Source organism: Epinephelus lanceolatus, chromosome 5 (assembly GCF_041903045.1).
Source record: "Epinephelus lanceolatus isolate andai-2023 chromosome 5, ASM4190304v1, whole genome shotgun sequence".
NCBI lineage: Eukaryota > Metazoa > Chordata > Actinopteri > Perciformes > Serranidae > Epinephelus > Epinephelus lanceolatus.
This window is the reverse complement of record NC_135738.1, coordinates 2,628,674-2,648,292: the sequence shown is the minus strand read 5'-3', so window position 1 is coordinate 2,648,292 and position 19,619 is coordinate 2,628,674. Positions and strand designations below refer to the sequence as shown.

Sequence of the window (19,619 nt, the reverse complement as noted above, 5' to 3'; positions counted from 1 at the left end):
CGTCTCTGTTTTTTTGCTGCTTCATGTGTGAGAGGAAACTGTTTCTTCACTCTGATTGATCGTTATCTCATCGACATCCAACACAATTTATAAAAACATACAGTTCATCTCATCACAAATCACACTCTGCCTCTTTATTTACTCCTTCACTTAATTTGTTTTTTCCCCTTTAAAGTGTTTGACTATGATTTTGTAACAATACATTGTTGTTAATTGTTTTTGAATTTTCACTGTCTTAAATTGTAACTGTGATTTGGCAACACAAAAGAAACGTCATGCCAATAAAGCTTATTGGACTGAAAGAGAGATACAGAGATAGGCGCATAAATAGAGTAGTGAAATAAAATAATTCAAAAAAAGCAACAGATGGGAGGACTTTTTTTATTTTGGGGGGCCTCGTTAATGAAGTCAGTGGAAGTATAGATGATGAACAAAGACATTTGGGAGATGATAAATAAGGTAGTTAATGGATAAATACATGGCATGACAGATTTTATTGAAGTGCACAGTACCTAAAAGCAGCATTTTGTAACACATTGCTTTTTATTTTTGGTTTACAACAAGTGGAAACCTCCAGGGCCGAAAAATGAAGCCAACATCAAAGTGCCAAAACTGCAGTTCCTCTAATGACCACTAGAGGCTGGCTCCAGAAGCGAGTCAATCCCCACAGACCTCCATGTTAAAATGCCCAACTTTACAGCAGAAATAAACATGTTTACAGCCTGGTACAAAAAAAACGGATTTGGCCTCTAGAGCTAATTTCCTCCTTCATGACAGCTGTACAGGGGTGACTCTTTTAATATGAACCATTTTTTTATTTTATGAAGGCTTAAAGTTTCACCTATTTAAGTTTCAGCTGTCGGCTGTCCTCGGCTTCTGTCAGATGCACCCCTGAATCTCCGAAATGCTGAACTCGAGGCTTCAAAACGTCAGTCCACAAACCAACGGGTGATGTCCATTATCTTTTAAGTCAGTTAACAAGATGCATTTGGATGTTTTCTTGCACATCTCTGCCTACAGTCATAAAAACACTTCTTTCTGAATTTTGCCTGGTGTGACATTAGACTTCCCTCATTACTGCGGCTCTGTTGGGGCCGACGTGTCACTTAAAGTCACCTTAAGTGTGCCTTTTGCTTCACTTCTCTATTTCTATACTGCAGTGTTTGTAGTGTTAAAGTGTGGAGTGAGTAGCAGTCCTCAGGTTTGGGGATCAGTTTACAGGCCCAGCTGTGTTAATAACCCTGTTGATTTGATCCTCATTTTGATGTTGTAAATTATTTTTGCCTGGTTTGAAGTTATTTTGTTTTTTGTATTTAAAACATCTGATATTTGATATGATCTGATATAATGGCAGTGAAATAACTGATATTTTAATGGCACTGAATGACACTTGTTTCTGACTTCTCTAGGCCTTGCCTCTGCCAGTGGAAACCTTCTTATTCTGTGGCTGATAGATTATTATTTGTTCAGTGTATTCTTTAGATGAAAGGTACTGTAGTTGTTTGATTTGGCCTGTAACAAGACCTGATGGTGCCTCCTCCTCTGGGCTCAGTCATATTTTATTCTGCTGCTAATTGTACAAGAAGTGTGTTAGCCGACAGTATTTTATTTATGTTTTAAGCCTGTTGCACTCACTGTAGTGATTATAGTCTCTTTCATTAATCGTCAGTCATCTCTCTGTGAGCTTTGTCCTCTTTTCTGATTGAAGCTGGGGTATGCAGTTTTATTTTTGTATACTGAGCAAAAATCACTCAAGTGTTCAGAGAGAAAACTGGACTTCTGCACCTCCTCTCGGCTCTGTTTTCAGGCTTTAGAAAATCTAACTCATGATGCATTTAGCCTTCTGCTAACTGGGGCCAAGGGGCCACGGCTGCAGCTTCAAGTTCAAATTTATGGAGCCACTGTTAGCGAGAGCCTTGAATCACAGTGTGTCCTCCACCTCACTCCCCGCCTCTACAGACCCAGGGCCGTCGCAACCGGACAGGCAAACTAGGCAATTGCCTGGAAGTAGGGTGACCAGACGTCCAGCATTGTGCAGGACTGCACAGCATTTCTGTCTCTTTTCACGCGTCACACAAATTGAGACCATATCCTGCATGATCGGTTGCTACCCGCGCTAGCATTGTTGGAGTACCGTAGTACTACGGTACCTCAGGTACCACTACTGTGAGATAAGTTATTATAGAAAAGTGATTTATCTTTTTATAAATGACAAAAGGCACATCTGCCTCATTTTTGCTGTGGTATCGTGATACTGCTCAGAACCGTGATACTTTCACTGGTATCGTACTGTGGGTCCCAATTTTGGTGCTGTGACAAGTCTCTGATGAAAAACTAAAACTTTGCACTGTCCCACATTGTCCCTCACAATGGGGGGGGGGGGGGTTCTCCAAGGTGCCTCTTGCCTGGGGCCCCCAGAGTGTCTTGAAACAGCCCTCTACAGACCACCTTGCTGGGAGGAGAGTGGGCAGCAGCTCTGGACCTCCAGTCAGCGGGTGCAGCAACCTGGATCCAGCCGATGCAAACTTCGACGTCCCACCAGATCAGCTAACTTTCTGTTGCTGCTGTCATCAGTGGTGTACAGTAGTACAGATTTAGTGTTGAAAGAGTTACCATATATTTTCTAGTATCGTCACATGCTCAAATACAGACTTGACGCTGGACAGCATCAACGTACAGTACAGGCCAAAAGTTTGGACACACCTTCTCATTCAATGCGTTTTCTTTATTTTCATGACTATTTACATTGTAGATTCTCACTGAAGGCATCAAAACTATGAATGAACACATGTGGAGTTATGTACTTAACAAAAAAAGGTGAAATAACTGAAAACATGTTTTATATTCTAGTTTCTTCAAAATAGCCACCCTTTGCTCTGATTACTGCTTTGCACACTCTTGGCATTCTCTCCATGAGCTTCAAGAGGTAGTCACCTGAAATGGTTTCCACTTCACAGGTGTGCCTTATCAGGGTTAATTAGTGGAATTTCTTGCTTTATCAATGGGGTTGGGACCATCAGTTGTGTTGTGCAGAAGTCAGGTTAATACACAGCCGACAGCCCTATTGGACAACTGTTAAAATTCATATTATGGCAAGAACCAATCAGCTAACTAAAGAAAAACGAGTGGCCATCATTACTTTAAGAAATGAAGGTCAGTCAGTCCGGAAAATTGCAAAAACTTTAAATGTGTCCCCAAGTGGAGTCGCAAAAACCATCAAGCGCTACAACCAAACTGGCACACATGAGGACCGACCCAGGAAAGGAAGACCAAGAGTCACCTCTGCTTCTGAGGATAAGTTCATCCGAGTCACCAGCCTCAGAAATGGCAAGTTAACAGCAGCTCAGATCAGAGACCAGATGAATGCCACACAGAGTTCTAGCAGCAGACCCATCTCTAGAACAACTGTTAAGAGGAGACTGCGCCAATCAGGCCTTCATGGTCAAATAGCTGCTAGGAAACCACTGCTAAGGAGAGGCAACAAGCAGAAGAGATTTGTTTGGGCCAAGAAACACAAGGAATGGACATTAGACCAGTGGAAATCTGTGCTTTGGTCTGATGAGTCCAAATTTGAGATCTTTGGTTCCAACCGCCGTGTCTTTGTGAGACGCAGAAAAGGTGAACGGATGGATTCCACATGCCTGGTTCCCACTGTGAAGCATGGAGGAGGAGGTGTGATGGTGTGGGGGTGTTTTGCTGGTGACACTGTTGGGGATTTATTCAAAATTGAAGGCACACTGAACCAGCATGGCTACCACAGCATCCTGCAGCGACATGCCATCCCATCCGGTTTGCGTTTAGTTGGACGATCATTTATTTTTCAACAGGACAATGACCCCAAACACACCTCCAGGCTGTTTAAGGGCTATTTTACCAAGAAGGAGAGTGATGGAGTGCTGCAGCAGATGACCTGGCCTCCACAGTCACCGGACCTGAACCCAATCCAGATGGTTTGGGGTGAGCTGGACCGCAGAGTGAAGGCAAAGGGGCCAACAAGTGCTAAACACCTCTGGGAACTCCTTCAAGACTGTTGGAAAACCATTTCAGGTGACTACCTCTTGAAGCTCATGGAGAGAATGCCAAGAGTGTGCAAAGCAGTAATCAGAGCAAAGGGTGGCTATTTTGAAGAAACTAGAATATAAAACATGTTTTCAGTTATTTCACCTTTTTTTGTTAAGTACATAACTCCACATGTGTTCATTCATAGTTTTGATGCCTTCAGTGAGAATCTACAATGTAAATAGTCATGAAAATAAAGAAAACGCATTGAATGAGAAGGTGTGTCCAAACTTTTGGCCTGTACTGTACATATTACCAATCATTACTGCAAATCTACACCGAATCAAATCTCCCAAGCTGCGACCTGCTTTCCTCCCATCAGTGGAGTGCAGTGGAGGGACCACTGGCCGGCTAGCTAGCTGATTCTTATCTCGTTTGTGGTCTGATGAACAGAGAGGGATCTCTAATATGAAATAAGATGAAATAAATGAATGTATTGCAAACACTGGGTTACTGTATGAAGTGATTGTCTGGTGGGAGGGGCTTAAGACAGAGAGGCGAGAGCTGCAGGAGGAGGGTGGTGTTTTGAAATTCTGCCACTCTTCATTTATTTTTTGTGCTATACAGATTTCTGCCCACCTCAGCTTTAAGTACAGTAAAGCCATACTGAGGAGATGGTTGCATTTCCGTGATTGATGCTATGTGGTTAAGTAGTTCACAAAGTGTCCATGGAGTTAATTTATTTTGGACTTTAAGGGTCCAGCCTTGGCCGTAACGTTCTGCCAGTGTTGCCTCGTTGCAAAAGGTTGTCGATGGTGCTGTTGATCCACACCAGTGATTCACTGATGACTCAACCATTGCCTTTGTATTCATTTTTTGTTCTGAGGCCTCTGAAGTTTAATAACTGACCTTAGAAAATGTTTTGAAGGGAAAATCTTTAGCATTTTTTTACGTGTCCAACAAATAAACAATTGAGGACTTACTTTCCCCATATCACACATCAAATGATCAATATCATTTTTTGTTCGTTCAGCTCCTGAGATTTCTGCCCCATATTGAAACAGTTTGAGAGTGAATGAAAGGATGAGAGACGGATGTTTCAGATGTAACACTCAGAGGTTTTTCAATGTGTGGTATTTTTCATGTGTCATCATCTGTGAGAAATTCAGGGAGTGTAACCTCTCCGTCCGCGCCTCTTCCTCTTTTCAGCCCTCAGTATTTGGACTGAAGGCAGCTGGTTTGGTGATTCAGGTTTTTGGGTTTGGCTTTTATCGTTCTTCAGTTTCTCGCTCAGGGTATGTTTCACCAAGAAGACTGAAGTCTGCAGGCTGGAATACTTTAGAGGCTCTAACGTTCGTCATACATGTTGCACAAAGTAAAAGTTGTTTCTTCAACAACTCCTCTGAAGTCCATGTTATGTGTGCAGAAATAATATAGACACACAGGTGTAGTGAAGAAAAGTCTTTATTTGCAGTGCATTTACATTCAGGTAACATTACATGTGTTGCATAGTCCTTGTTGCATATTTGGTTTACAATCTTCAGAGAAAAAAAACACAGGAAGTGCAGGAAAGAGTTACTGCAGCATGATGAGAGAAGTGAAACCCTACAGACCTGAACTTCACCTGAAGGCTGGTGTGAGATCAAAGTACTGATTCACTTTAAACCAGGGTTGGTGTGACAATGACACGTCACAGATGCTACATGTTTAACGTTAAAGACCCGAAACTCAGCTTTTATTATACGTATTTGGGATGACATGACACTGAACCGGGTCTCAGGTCCACCTCTGTTGTGGGTCTGGTTTGACTGTAAATGCTCCAGGTCTCTGGTCTGTGGTAAATTTGGTTTGGAACTCAGAACAGTTTTCAAATTCCAGTTGACAGTGACTGAGCTCTTTGTGTGCAGATGCTATAAAAGAAATGCTGTAGTTTAAACATACAAGTGGGTTCAGACTGAGCGCCAAGAGAAATTTAAGAGTGGTGTGATTGTAAACAAAGTGGGAATGGACTTGCTCTAGTTGGCCAACTCATTCTCACTCCGACTTCGTCACATATTGATGTTTGGTCACGGACTTTCCACATCAAGATATGAAGTGCACGGTACCCTGGCTGCGTTGGTTGATGACGTTCTGGGATGCCGTGACAACTTCAGCTTGTTACATGTATTGGCTGTTTTCAAAATAAAAGCACTATGTCAGTAAAACACTGCAAATTGACGTTTTTGTCCTCCAACAACAAACACACACACAAGAATTAACAGGGTTTGGCTTTACAATCGGAAGTCGGATTGTTGGACCCATCCATCACCCGTCCTGCCTGCCCTCCTTGGACACCTGCCATCTTAACTTTCATTGTTGTCCCATTGTTGTTTCCCCTAACACTGCCAGGCACCATTAAACAATAACAGCGACCGGCGGTGTATCATGCCAATGTGAAAGGACGACTTTTTCGTCAGCGTCTCTAGCCAGTCATTGATTTCAGAGTGAGACCGAGTTGAGGTGGCACAAACTGATCTGAGGACACATCTCTAGTTGCGCTAGTTTACTTTTTTTTTTTAACTTGAGTGAGAAAGCACTTCTCCTGACCTCAACAAGCCTCAAAACTATCATATGTCTTTGCCCTCCAGACCAATTTGTTCTGATCTGATGCTCCTAATTAAAGAGCAAAATCGTTTCTGGTGTTTTCCAAAACGATTACAATCTAGAAGAACACTCAGAGAGCCTCATCTTGTAATGTTGAAGGTGCAATACATGGCATTAAGAACATCAATTTAGCAGCAAACCGTTCTTAACGTCCCCACTGACAGGCTAACTGCTGCCGCTCTGCACTGTGCGAGGGAGAGCGGTGCTCATACAGCAGTGTGGTTTGATCGATCACTGTTAGCTCTGTCAGCACGGTTATAGTTGTTTGTACTGATAGCGCAGCTGATAACGTCGTCCCGATGTGGAAGCTGTGAATGAATGTTTAATGTTTAATGCGAAGTGAAAAATAATTCCTGCATCTGTCCTGTGATTCTGATCTGCTCCAAAATTGAATGGGTCCTTCCTGCGCCCATGCTTCACCATTTCACCAAGTTTTATTAAATCAGACCAGTAGTTTTCTGAGCACACAAACGCTTAAACCTAGTCACATACATGACATCATCCATGTGACTGTTTTCTGCGCTGCCGCTTTTATAGTCAAGTTTTGACTAAGTTTATGTTACTAACATGACTTTTGTTAAGGTTAAGGAAGGACTGCAATCGTGGTTAAAATAAGAGTCACATGATTTGCGTCAATCATCCGACCTGACCTTACACCAGCAATGTAAATTAAACTTTGGCCTGGAATACTCAGCCTTTCACAACATGCGTCCAGTGGGATTCTTCCTTTGACAGGAGGAGGAAGTTATGACGGCACCAGTCATATTTTAGAGGACAAACGTGATGGAAAAGTAGAGTTTCCAATCTTTGCAAAAGTCAAGTAATAAATCAAAAGCCTGACAGTAAACTAGGACATGGGTACCATGCTAGAAAATTAATGTTCATTTATGAAAGTTAAAGTTTAAACATTTACAGTTTTATGATGACTAAGAAAACTTCATGTGCTGATGAAGGTCGAAAGCATCAGAGTGAGGAAACAAATATCAAGTGGAGATCGTTTTGTCACTTCCGACCAGAGTTATTCAAGTTTTGCATTTTTCATTTGTTTTTCATTTTTGGTCCTAGTGCAGTTTATTTTCAGTCAGTTTCCAGGGTGGCTTTGCTTGTTTTAGTTTATTTTTTATTCTTAAAAAAAGTTTAGTTTTTATTAGTTTCAGTTTCCATTTTTCTATTTTTGTATATTGTAATGTGGGGCTTATTTGTCAGGGGCGAGATACAAGACGATACAAACACAACGCTTTGTGGAAGTTGACTCAGTCATGTTGACGCCTCAGTCTCAGTAACCACATGTGCCAGTGCCTTGTCATGTTTGTCGTGTTGACACATTTGACCAAGATGACAAAGACTAAAACTAAAGATGTTTCCTGTATATTTTTAATTTCATATAGTTTGTTCTGTTAGCGCACAGCAACGTTTCAGTATTTTTCTTTTCTTTAAGTGTAGTTTGTTTTTATTTTAGTTAAGTAAATTTTTTCATATCAAATTTGAGGCTTTAGTTAAGTGTAAAATTTAGGGAGATTTAGTGGTGACTAGCAGTGAGGACTGAAATTACTCCTGATTTGGATTCTGTTAATTCTGATAATTCGGCTGAATTATCCTCAGAGGTCTCTTCCTCTCCAAAATAAACGGACCATGGGTCTCATGTTTAAATACTGCATACGCACAAAACGAGGCCTGAACGAGGCGTCAGCACTTCCCACACAGAAGTTGTGATCGATAAAAACAGACTTCATGGAAGAAACTTTGACCCATGCTTATGAACATTTTGGAGACAGGAAATTGGAGACACGGATGGTGAGGTGAAAGGTCAAATATTTTTTGGCGCACATCATTTTAGGCTTTTGTCTGTAGGTTTTTAGTGTAGATCCCACACACTGTTTTATAAATGAGACCCCTGATGATTTAAACCGGTAAAAACACTGAATAAAGCAGTTTCACGTTAAAAAAATCTGTGTTTTTCCAATGCTCTTGTTGTGGAGGGGCTGTGAACTATGGTGGCTGATGCAGAAGATGCCAATGACCCTATCTGGAGCTAGTGTTTGGTTTGTGTGTTCTGGGCTTCTGTAGAAACGTGACAGTGCAACATGGTGATCTCTGCAGACAAGGACCTGCTCCCTGTGTAGACGTGTCATTCTAAGGTAACAAAAACACAATGATTCTTATTTTCAGGTGATTATACACTAAAGGAAACAGACTTATCAGATTATTTTCCATTTCTTCCCATATATCCCCCTGAATCCGACACACTGGGGCTTTAACTGTAATAACCCTGCATCCTTCTGAAGTTAGCTGCTCTTGGATTAAACCTGGATTGGTCCAGGTAAACAATAATCAAGACAGAGAAAGAGACAGAACATCAAACCAACTGGAGGCATTAACAGTACAGTGAGAACAGTTTCTGTGGACTCTGTTTGGTATAAAGTGTCAGACCCTCTAACCTGCTTCAGTCTAATGGCAGTCTTCTACTTCGTCATATTTTTGCAGGAGATGATTCCTCTTTGGTAACAAGTAGGTGTTAAAGAACTGCAGAACCACAGAGAGCTGCTGAGTCATGTATTCAGATACAGTATGTGCCGTCTTTTACATCCTGTTCAGTGTTTCGTCATACCTACAGTACTGTACATCGGCTTCAGAGACACTTTGGTCCACTCAGTCACAACAAGATGAAACATCATCAAAAACTGACAACACAGTCTGCGTGATCTGAATCGTCCGAACTGAGATATAGTGAAATCAATCTCTACGTAATCACTGAAAAACAAACCTGATCCTCTTTACTTATATCGATATAGAGAGGACACAGATACATAATATTCTGAAATCATTAGCACCTACAACATGTGCACGCCATGTCCCAACAGGCTCAAATATGTGGCGTTTCCTGACATGCCGTATTTCGAGAGTATGATGTAAGCAACAGTACAAAAAAAAAAAAATCAAAAAAAATACACACTTCATGTATAATGTCAAGTAAAATAAGAGCTTATTGTTGAGGAGAAAAACAAGTTTTGTGCCATCTGAAATCAAAACCACCACAAATCAGCCCCCCAAATGTTAGTGATTATTTTCCTACATATGACTGAGTGGTAGTAGCACTCTTTGGTTTCTATTGAATGATTTGACTGTTGTGTCTCCACAAAACAAATTAGAGAGTCATCCTGCAGCGAGCAGTTAAAACACGATCCCTCTGATCAGACCATCGGCTCTGCAGTGACGCTGGATGATCGAGTCTTTGCAGGAGGTTTGTTGCATAGGTTAATTACAGTTCACCTGATTGTACTGAATTAACCAAACCTTCATTTGTCAACATGCCAAACCTCATGTCCTGTCATGTAAAGTGCCATCACACTCCTTTTTTACACGTGTTACTTTTCAACGCAGCACCTGTTTTGAGTTCACATTGAACACCGTTCACTTTAATAGTTTCTCTCTCACTCAGCAGCTGAATATTAAAGAGATAGTTCAGATCTTTTTTTGTGGGAATGTATGAGGTACTTACAGTAGATGATAGTCGGCATGCCCCAGTTTGGAGAAGCAGGCCACAGTACTGACACAGAAGCCAAGCAATGTGCTGCTGTGAAGGGGTCAGCAACAAAACGTATTTCAGGCACCTAAAGAAATCGTTATCAGTTTAAGTGTACGCTATATTTAGAATACTTTCATTGCTTTAACTTAATTTCAGAAAGCGATTTCCAACAGGAAAATTAAGCCATTATATCGCTCTCTCCAAAGCCAGACTCCATTGAAAAACTGTAATTTAACATTGCTGAACACAGGAGCTGCTGGTCTCCTGCTGCCTCCATCAGTTAGTTTGTGTTATTGGGCAAAAACGGAAGCAGCAAAAATGATAATTGTTTAGTAAAAAACTTTCACTAGATTCATGGATACATTTGGTAAATCTTTTAAAGCGGCTGCTGCTGCTGGTGCATCGGGTGAAACGGTTACGTTCTCAGTTCAAATCCAACCAACGACCTGTCTGTCTGCCTGTGTGTTGAAAAGTAACATTTGTGACTCCTCCTTTAGTCAGAGTGCATCATACGACCGTCTTTACTAACCATAAGTTCAACAGGAGCATCAGCACCATCAGGTGAAGGCTGCAGCCGATCAGCGGCGCCTCACTCTCCCCTCCCTCCCACCCTTCACCCTGCTCATCCTCCCACTCTGTCCTCCGCCTCTCCTGCTCATCCTCCTCCTCCTCCCTCCACGGCCCGTCATCCTCCTTCACTTTGTTGATGCTGTCGCAGCGCTCGCCCTCATGGCCTTCGTAGCAGTGGCAGCGAAACCTCTCCGTCAGCAGCTCCAGTTCATGCTGCGAGTGCCACCCAGTGACAGTAAAGTCCCCGTTGTCAGTGGGCCGGATGTGATAGCTGGAGGCACTCAGGTGGAGGTAATGATGGGCGAGGGGGTCCCGACGGATGCAGCGGCCGTTCCCCTGGCACAGGAAGTCACTACAGACCTCAGCGGCACGTGTCACGTTGGTGATGTACAGGCCGAGGCGGTGGCTCAGGAAGGTTTTCACCTTGGTGCAGTTATGCTGTTGGAACAAAACACAGAGGAGTCATCATGTGATGCACTTTGAGTCACGTGCAACATGTTCTCACTCCCAAACACTGACTGTATATATAGACAGACTACACATCTCCACTTCCTGTCATTGAAAAATAAAAGCAGATATATCCCGGATACAGCCGCTGTCATTTTATGCTGATGATGTCATTTGGAGCCAGAGTCTGTGCAGTAGCAATCTCTGTGGTGTTGAGTTCCTACCCACACACCTTCTAACCAATCACAAGCAGCGCCATTGATCCTGAGGTAATTGCAAACCCAAAGAAACCATCTTTGGTAAAAATCTATTGGACATGTACTAGTGAGAAGTGGGCTTATTGTTTAACAGACTTCAATGCAAAACTTCTTTTTGCAACCAGTGCAGTCGCCCCCTGCTGGCCATTAGGAAGAATGCAGGTTTAAGGCATTGTCTTAAACCTGCATTTTGCAGGTTTCACGGTTTGAATCCAAGGTGGTGGAGTTTGAACCCTGAGTGGGGGAGCCCTTCTGTGCAGAGTTTGCATGTTCTGCCTGTGTCAGCGTGGGTTTCCTCCAGGTGCTCTGACATGTTCTCCCTGTGTCAGCGTGGGTTTCCTCCAGGTGCTCTGACATGTTCTCCCTGTGTCAGCGTGGGTTTCCTCCAGGTGCTCCAGCTTCCTCCCACAGTCCAAAGACATGCAGGTTAATTGGTGACTCTAAATTGTCCGTAGGTGTGAATGTGAGTGTGAATGGTTGTCTGTCTCTATGTGTCAGCCCTGTGATCGTATGGCATTTAAGTACCAAGAAAATGATAGCTGACATCAGGTCTGGCAGCTAACTACAGATTGTCCAAACCAAGCTGATAGAGCAGGTTTTAAGAGTTGAGGTGGGTGACATTGCAGGATATCAGATGTGCAAATTGCAAACTGAATTTCAAATTTTTGAAGAGCAGCTGCAGATTTACTCAGGAACACTCTCTGAGATTCTGAAACAGTCACATGCTGTTTCGATTAACTCTTTTCCATGCAGACAGGATCACTGCAGGCTGTAAAAACATGGGCATTATAGTTTTCAAAATGTGGTTGAAAGAGTGCTTTCACAATGCGCTGCGACCACATGATGTCAACTTTCTATTGTCTGACTATATTTACTGCTGTGGTTTGTTTGGAGTCTGACACAAATCAAGAGGCCTGAGGAAGGAATGTTTTTCACATGAAAGTACCCAGTCAAATTTTATCTGTCTCCACGGCGCAAATTATACAAGAGAAAGTTTGACTCCCACAATGTATGACCTCTATATAAATATTCGTCTAAATCAATGAATCATGAGCTGACAGAGCGAGTCTTTCCCCTCTGTGAGACTGTTCACAGAGAATAAGAGAGGGTAAAGATTTCGGGGGGCTTTCAGGCAAAGGACACATACCCTGGATGAGGTCAGGTTCAGGTCCCCCCAGATGACGAATCCTGCAGCTCCCAGAGCAGCGCTCTCCCCGACGGTGTGGATCAAGTCTTTCTGCAGGAAACACACAGAAACAGACGTCACATCAAAATTCTGTCTCCGTCACTAACACAACAAATCATCCAAAATACGTCGCAGGGACAGTTCACCCCAAAATCATAACACATCTTTTCCTCTTACCTGCAGAGTTTAGTTTAGATAGTTTTGATGTGAGTTGCTGAGTGTTGGAGATATCAGCCATAGAGATGTCTGCCTTCTGTCCAGTATAATGGAAGTAGATGACACTCGGCTTGTGGTGCTCAAAGTGCCAAAATAATACATTTGAAAATCTCAACAACAATGTCTCTTTACAGAAATCATGATTCGGTTACTCAAGATAATCCACAGACCTTGTTATGGGCAGTTTCATGCAGGAACTATTTTCTCTCTATGGAACTACATAAGCCAAGCGCATCCCTGCCAGAAGGGAGTATGCATCCACACATAGACGAGAGGCTCGATAACAACGGCGAGACATGGCAGTAACAATCATTTTCCTGTTATATGGCGGCTGATCTCGTCCTCTGCTCAGAGGGTAAGGAGCTCCTGAATCTCATTGTTTTCCTAATTTGCAGACATATCTGGTTCTTCCTGCTTGCTGTTCTTCTTCTTTGAGTTAGCCGCTAACTGCTAGCAGCTACTTTCTAAATCTCCCACAATGGATCATACACGTAACATGTCAAAATGTCACATGTGCCACCCATGATCCTTTTCTGCCAGCTGTCTTGTTCATATGGACACCATTTTGGCACTGTTACTACCTCTCATGGCGGCTTAAAGGTGAGGCCACCCTGTCCCCCCATTCCATGATCGTACCTTAAATACAGCACAGTGAAGCTGCAAAACGGCACATTATTCCCGCCTTGAACAGGCAGTGTCAAAGGAGCTTTTGTTGTGGAGTTTTTCAAATGTATTTTTCGGCACTTTGAGCACCACAAGCCGAGTGCCATCTACTTCCATTATATTGGAGAGAAGGCAGACATCTCTATGGCTGATATCTCCAACACTCGGCAACTCACACCAAAACAATCTAGATTCAAACATAGCAGGTAAGAGGAAAGATGTGTATTTTTGATTCTGGGGTGAACTGTCCCCTTTAAGTCATTTTTAGGGTTTTTACAAGTGACAAGTGGAAGCACAAGAAATGTAATAATGAGTTAGTTCTTTCGTGACATATCATACACACGTAAAAAAAAAATAAAATAAATGTTACCAAATAAAAATAATGTGGAGCAAAGTGCCACAAGATGGCGCTTCTGATTCTGTTCAACATCAAGTGAAGAAGACCTGGCGCTCAAATAAGTCATAATTAAAGAAACAAAATCCACTTTATATCTAGAACTTATTTTTGAATAATCATATACCTTATTTCTACATGACACAGATATTCTAAAGGTTATTTCTTAAGAATCAGCAGAGCAGTCGGCTGAAACACAAAGCCTCCCTCTGGCTGTGGTGGTGCAGTTTGGGGAGAACTAGGAAACCGCAGCATTCTAGGTTTGTACCTGAACTGCTTTTCAGTGGAGCTCCACTAGATGGCAGCAGTGAGAAAGCAAACAGACCTTCAGTCAGTGCAAACCATCAAGTCTATGTGCAAACAGCAAACAGCCAGTGTTGTGAAGAAAAGTCAGTGTGTATCTCAGATATTTGAATCATTTGCAGTGTCTCTACATCTTTTATGAGTTGCATTATAGTTTTACTGTGGCTGATGATGAATATTATTCTGAAATGGACCATTCTGCATTATGAGTAATTTTACTCTGGTACTTCAAGAATATTTTGATGCAGAGACTTTTACTACTTTTACTTAAAGTTTTGAATGCAGAGCTTTAATTTGTAACAGAGCATTTCTACACTGTGGTGCTTTAACTTAATTAAAATATCTGAGTACTCCCTTCGCTACTGAATACTGGAAGAAGAGCTAATGTGCGATATGACAAAATAAAATTAATGTAAACTAAAGAATGTATACTGCAGCTCAGTCTAGCATTGTGTAGTCATAAATAAATAAATACATCTGTTAGGATAAATAAATGAAAAATGAAAAAGTTTTAAATGCTATCTTTTATGTTTTTTGATTATTTGACTGTACAGATTCTGAGCCTTGTCATCACTATTTTGCTTCCCTATTTTGTATCTCAGGATTGTTAGGCTGCAAATATATGCCTGTGTCATTCCTTGCTTTGTCTGAAAATTTGCAATGAATAATAATGATTACATGAACACATTTCTGCATATTTAAATGACTCAGCAAACTAAATATTTTGTACTCATGACAGTGACAGGACCGGAAGGCTCTTGATGGACCCTGTGAGGAGTCCGTGTTTCCCGCCCTGAATTCTTTCCGCCCAACAGAGCGCCACATTAGACGGCTGCAGCCATCTGCAGCACATCAACTTACAGCCTTTTCCCACCAGTCTTCACCAGATCTTCAGCTCTCTGATGCTTACTCTGCTGGTGACGTCCCACAGACTCGTGAGTACTAAATTAACTCTTGTTAAAGTGAGAACCATGATTTCTTTGAGTCAGAATCGAGGTCAGGTGTGGTGTATAAAGCCACTGATGGTGAACAGCACCGAAACGCCTCGCTATCCTTCCTTCAGCAGAGTGGTCCAGACCGCTAAAAGCTAGTTACCAGCTAATAACGAGCTAAGCTAAATTACTGCTAATAAGCCAGCATGTTCCCAACTGCAGTTCGGAGCTGGTAATTTGTCACTGAGCGGTAACACTTAATGACGTTACGTCCTTAATGTAGAGTTACGTTCAGGAAGAAGGTTAGGGTGAGAAATCATGGTGATGATGTACCTTTAAATGATTCAAAGTTCCTAACACTAGTCTTCAGGGGAAAGTCCTGTGTTTTGTGACCCGTCCGACACCCCAACCTGCCTCCTAAATGGACCACTTGGGACTGCTTCCTTCTTTACTGCCGTCACAACATTGCCGCTTTTCAAAATACAGGGGCTGCGCACGAATTGCTGGCTCATCATTATGTGGGATATGTACAATCTTTAGTGCTTTACTTTACATTATAGGTAAACGTACAAACAGTGCATGGGAACAACCTGAATCAGACTTTGTTAATAATGTACTGGGGGCAGCAGTGGCTCAGTAAAGACTTGGCTTGGGAACCAGAGGGTTGTGGGTTTAAGTCCAGCTTAGACGAAGTACGGAGTGTGGACCAGCAAGCAAGTTCACCTCCTGCGCATTACCTAGTTAAACTTGAGCAAGGCACGGCTGCTTCAGGTCACCATTCTTTAAGCAGGCCTCTCAGTCTGAGATGTCTCCATATGATAATGAATATGTTTAAGTCCTGTTTGTGTGTGTGTGTGTGTGTGTGTGTGTGTTGGTGTAAATATTAACAAAATGAAAGAAATATTTCCCCACAAGAGAATAATAGAATTTGCCTTCTTATTCTACATACTGAACTAAAGGTAAAGTACGTTGTTGTTACCATGGTGAGGAAGGCCAGGGCCTCGTCTCGGTAGCCCAGCCGCAGGTACACATAAGTGGGGAGGTCGTACTCCTTGGAGGTCAGTGAGGCAATGCGGAGCGACTCTCGGATCCTGTGCTGGGAGAAGTGCAGGTTGCTGATGCTGTTGGTGTGAGTTTTCCTGATCGCCACGGAGGGGAAGAGCGCCGTGCTGCTGTTCCACAGCCACTGCAGCTCGTCGTTCCTCAGCCTCTCCAGCAGAGGGCACAAGCCCGTGTAGTTCTGCTCGTGCAGGTTGTAGTTGTGGCAGTCGGGGTAGAGGTAGAAACCCCAGAGGCCGTTGGGGCGAAGGCGTGTCCCCAGCTGGATAGTCCTCTGCATGAACGCCTTGGCGCTCTTTTCAAACCGCCGCCGTGCCAGCTCCTCCACCTGTGCTGCTGTCACATTGACATACGCTTTGGCGGTCAGCTCCCTCGACTTGCGTCGGTAGATGTCCTTCTTGTGCCAGTTTCGGCTCCACTGAGGCCGCCAGAACTCCCAGTCAATGACGGCCAGGCCACGGAAGTCCTCTGAGGGGATGAAGTGGTTGATGTCCTGGTAGGCCTTGAACAGGTGCTGGTCCAGGCTGCAGTTCTGCGGCAGGCCGCCATGCACAGCGGTGCCCTGCGGCGTGTAGTGGGGGTAGTAGCCCAGCCGGTTGGCGTAGAAAATCGTAACATTCTGCCCCGTCCAATCAGCACGTGGGCTCCCGTGGATGTGGAAGAGGCGGTCAGCGTTGGTGGTGACATTGTATTTGATGGTGCACATGTCCAACGGGGCATTCCAGGCAGCAATGAAAGGCTTCCGGCCAATCAGAGGCAGCTTGGCGGGTTTCTGTCCAAAGGCGGCGTGGAAGAGCAGGAGCAGCCAGGAGCAGGTGAGAGCGACAGGTACGACGTGGTGGGAGGAGGATGTCCCGCCCACTGGCACCACAGGCATCCTGGGGTTCAGGAGGAGCAGCTGTCAATCATCCTGAAGGAAGGAGGAGAGACATAATAAATATTTTTCAAACTTTTTGAAGCGTGGCCAATTTTAGCTCCTGAGATTCTCATGAACACAGTTTCTATTTTAATTTACTGTCCTTATTTTATCACTTCTCTCTCCGGGTATGTAACGTATTAAACTCAACATTTATTCCACAATCTTGCATAAAAGAATAGGATTAGTAGTAGAGTTGAGCGATGATATATACAATGAGTCACATATTCCAGATATTTCATACATTTTGAGAAGATCTAAAAATTTGCCCATCTGGTCCAGAGACAACTGACAGTATTTCCATAATGTGTTGCACACGTTTTAAGAAAATTTCTGAAATTTCAGCCAAAAGAAAGCCAAAGACACAAAAGGTAAATTGGTACATGTTTCCATGAAAGGTCTAGTGTGTATAATTAATGCTGCGTTCACATGGAATCAGGCAGATGACAGAAAACACCCTCAGAATGGCAGGACAGTAAAACGAAAAACCAAGGACCAAGATTGGAATGAAATATATTAAATAAAATGATGTTGAGGTTGTTCGTGCATCTGGTCAGGATACTTCCTGGGTGCCTCCCTTTAGAGGTTTCCATGGGAATGTCCAGCTGGCAGGAGGCGCCGGGGCAGACCTTATAACCACTGGAGAGATTACATATCTCATCTGGTCTGGGAAAACCTCGAGATTCCCCAGGAGGAGCTGGAAAGTGTTACTGGGCAGAGGGACGTCTGGAGTACTTTTGTCAGCTTGCTGCCTTTGTGACTCGTGACTTGTGATAAGGGCATGAAAATGGATGGATGGGTGGATTTTGTGTTTGTCATTTTATGTAATTACTCTTGTAATGTCCAGTAATTTTCCAGATCGCCCCTGATTTCACCTCGTGTGAAGGAGCTACGTAACATCCAGTTGTAAATTCTGTTGCAGATGACTTCAGATAGTTTCATTTTGAACGGCAGTTTGAAATGGTTGATGGAAGGGAACTGAGCAGATTACCATGACACATCTGAATATAAAAGTGTTCGACAGTAGTGTTAGATATTTCCTCTAACACCGTCATAAGGAGAAAACGCAGTCCTTCATCAGCAGACAAGAATTTCATATTTGCTGTGGAGTTTTTTGCCTAAATCTTTTCCTATATTGTTGTGCAATAAATAAAAAGTGCATAAGCCGTGCAAGGTACAATAGCAGGACTTAAAGGGACACTTTAGATCTTTTGAAGTGGGTTGTATGAGATGCTTATCCTTTATCAGTGTATTACATACAGTAGATGGCAGTCAGCATGCTCCCAGTTTTGGGAAACAGGCAGGAGTACTGCCACAGAAGTTAAGCACTGTACTGCTGTGGACGGGGGCAGCAGCAAAACAAATTCTAGCCAACAAAGAAAATCAATATCAATTTAAAAGCAGGCTGTATTTAGAAAATTTTCCCTGCTCTACACTGCCGTCAGACACTGATTTCCAACGGGGAAATAAAGACAATGTGTCTCGTCAAAGCCAGACTCTATTGAGAAAAGCAGTGATTTAACACTACTGAACGCAGGAGCTGCTGGTCTGACACTGCCTCCATCTGTTAGTTAGTTTTACTTATTGTGTGTCTTTGGGGTTTAAAAGTGTTAGTTTGGATTCACCAAAGTCACACAATAAGACAGAATAACTAAATGAATGAGGCAGCAGTAGACCAGCAGCTTCTGTGTTCAGCGATGTTAAATCACTGCTTTTCTCAGTGGAGTCTGGCTTTGACGAGAGCATACATGGAGAACTGAGACCTTTCTGTCTGACTCCCCTGTCAGACAGAAAGGTAAAGCAGTCAAAAGATTCTCAGTATAGCATACACTTTAACTGCTACAGATCTCTTCAGTATACATGTTTATATTGGGAATCTCCAGGAATGTTGGACGTATATGAAGTGGCATGACCCTGAGGTTAAAACACTCTGGCGTCATGTGTCCTGCAGCTTCTCACAATGCCGACAGAGTAAGCGGCAGAGGCACTAAACCCAAAGCTTTTAATGACAGTGTTTCAGCCCATCTGCAGAAGTCTCTTCAACTTCATTTGACCCTCTGACTGTTTTTTTATTGTTTGATGAGTTTATGAAAGTCACAGCTGGATGAGCTCAGCAGTTGCTCTGATTTTACATCCACAACTTCTGCCTTATAAATAAACGTCTGTTTTACTGTGAGTGTTAAAGCACAATAGCAGATCACGAAAGATTCAGCATTTGCTTTTACTTGTGACTTTATGAGCCCATAGTTTTTCCATGTTTAAGTCTGTGAAAACATCTGGGAGGTAGTAGGCACGCTGACATTCGACAGGACCTAAATCTCATTTATTTTCCAGCTGTTGACATTTTATTTAAAATTCCTGGAAGATCCCAGAAGTTTTCAAAGAATATAGACATACAATAGACAGACAGACTGTCAGGCTGAGGTTTGGGTACATTTATGCAAAAGCCACTGGAATATTTTAACTAATTGAATCTGAATATTTTCCTCAGTGTTCAAATTTGTATAA

General features: G+C 42.8%; 1 protein-coding gene across 1 annotated transcript in view; it reads right to left on the bottom strand.

Moving 5' to 3' along the window:
* Positions 1–5,447: 5,447 nt before the first annotated feature.
* hyal4 (hyaluronidase 4) overlaps positions 5,448–19,619 on the bottom strand; it is a 29,396-nt gene continuing 15,224 nt past the window's right edge. Inside the window, exons 2-4 of the mRNA XM_033635009.2 lie at positions 16,116–17,105; positions 12,590–12,679; positions 5,448–11,176 (exon numbers count right to left, since the gene is read on the bottom strand). Of these exons, the coding sequence (XP_033490900.1) occupies positions 10,676–11,176; positions 12,590–12,679; positions 16,116–17,072 (1,548 nt within the window). The 5' untranslated portion in view covers positions 17,073–17,105 and the 3' untranslated portion in view covers positions 5,448–10,675. The remainder of the gene's footprint in view (positions 11,177–12,589; positions 12,680–16,115; positions 17,106–19,619) is intronic.